General features: G+C 41.6%; 1 protein-coding gene across 1 annotated transcript; it reads left to right on the top strand.

Moving 5' to 3' along the window:
* The first annotated feature begins 202 nt into the window (after positions 1-202).
* LOC114628954 (60S ribosomal protein L23-like) lies at positions 203-680 on the top strand. Its single transcript, XM_028776939.1, has one exon. The coding sequence runs from the start codon at positions 209-211 to the stop codon at positions 629-631; it is 423 nt and encodes a 140-aa protein (XP_028632772.1). The 5' UTR covers positions 203-208; the 3' UTR covers positions 632-680.
* The last annotated feature ends 231 nt before the right edge of the window (positions 681-911 follow it).

The raw sequence follows: 911 nt of genomic DNA on the forward strand, positions 1-911 counted from the left end.
TATATATGGAGATATATATATGTAGAATATTGAATTTCCATAAAAGTAGTTTAAGTCTAGTTACATGCTACAACATGGATAAATTTTGAGAGCATGATATAAAGAAGAAAAGACATAAACTGTATTATGGGTACTTTTTAAAGAGTTGAAGATGTGGAAAACTCAAGAGTACATTGTTAGGATTTCTGACTCTTTCCGGACACTCAAGATGTCGAAGCGAGGACGTGGTGGGTCCTCCGGAGCGAAATTCCGGATTTCCCTGGGTCTTCCGGTGGGAGCTGTGATCAACTGTGCTGACAACACAGGAGCCAAAAACTTGTATATCATCCCTGTGAAGGGAATCAAGGGACGGCTGAACAGACTTCCTGCTGCTGGTGTGGGCGACATGGTGATGGCTACAGTTAAGAAAGGCAAACCAGAACTAAGAAAAAAGGTACATCCAGCGGTGGTAATTAGACAACGAAAGTCATATCGAAGAAAAGATGGGGTGTTTCTGTATTTCGAAGATAATTCGGGGGTCATAGTAAACAATAAAGGGGAGATGAAAAGTTCTGCTATCACAGGTCCAGTTGCAAAGGAGTGTGCAGACTTGTGGCTCAGGATTGCATCCAATGCAGGCAGCATTGCCTGAGTCTCCAGTGTATTTGTAAAATATATTCATTAAAGTCTTTGCTCTGAAAAAAAAATTACATTGTTAGTATGTGTAACAGTGCTAAAAAAAAAAAGCAGATGGGTGATGTCTTGCTGTGAGTAGACACCATGACAAAGGCAACTCTTATAAAGGAAGGCGTTTAACTGGGGCCGGCTTAGAGTTTCAGAGGTCCATTGCCATCATTGTAGAAAGCATGGCTACATGCCGGCAGACATGATGCTGCATTTTGATCCGCAGACAGCAGAAGAGGACTGTCTTT

The sequence above is a fragment of the Grammomys surdaster genome, unplaced genomic scaffold (genome assembly GCF_004785775.1).
Source record: "Grammomys surdaster isolate TR1022 unplaced genomic scaffold, NIH_TR_1.0 274, whole genome shotgun sequence".
NCBI classification, from domain to species: domain Eukaryota; kingdom Metazoa; phylum Chordata; class Mammalia; order Rodentia; family Muridae; genus Grammomys; species Grammomys surdaster.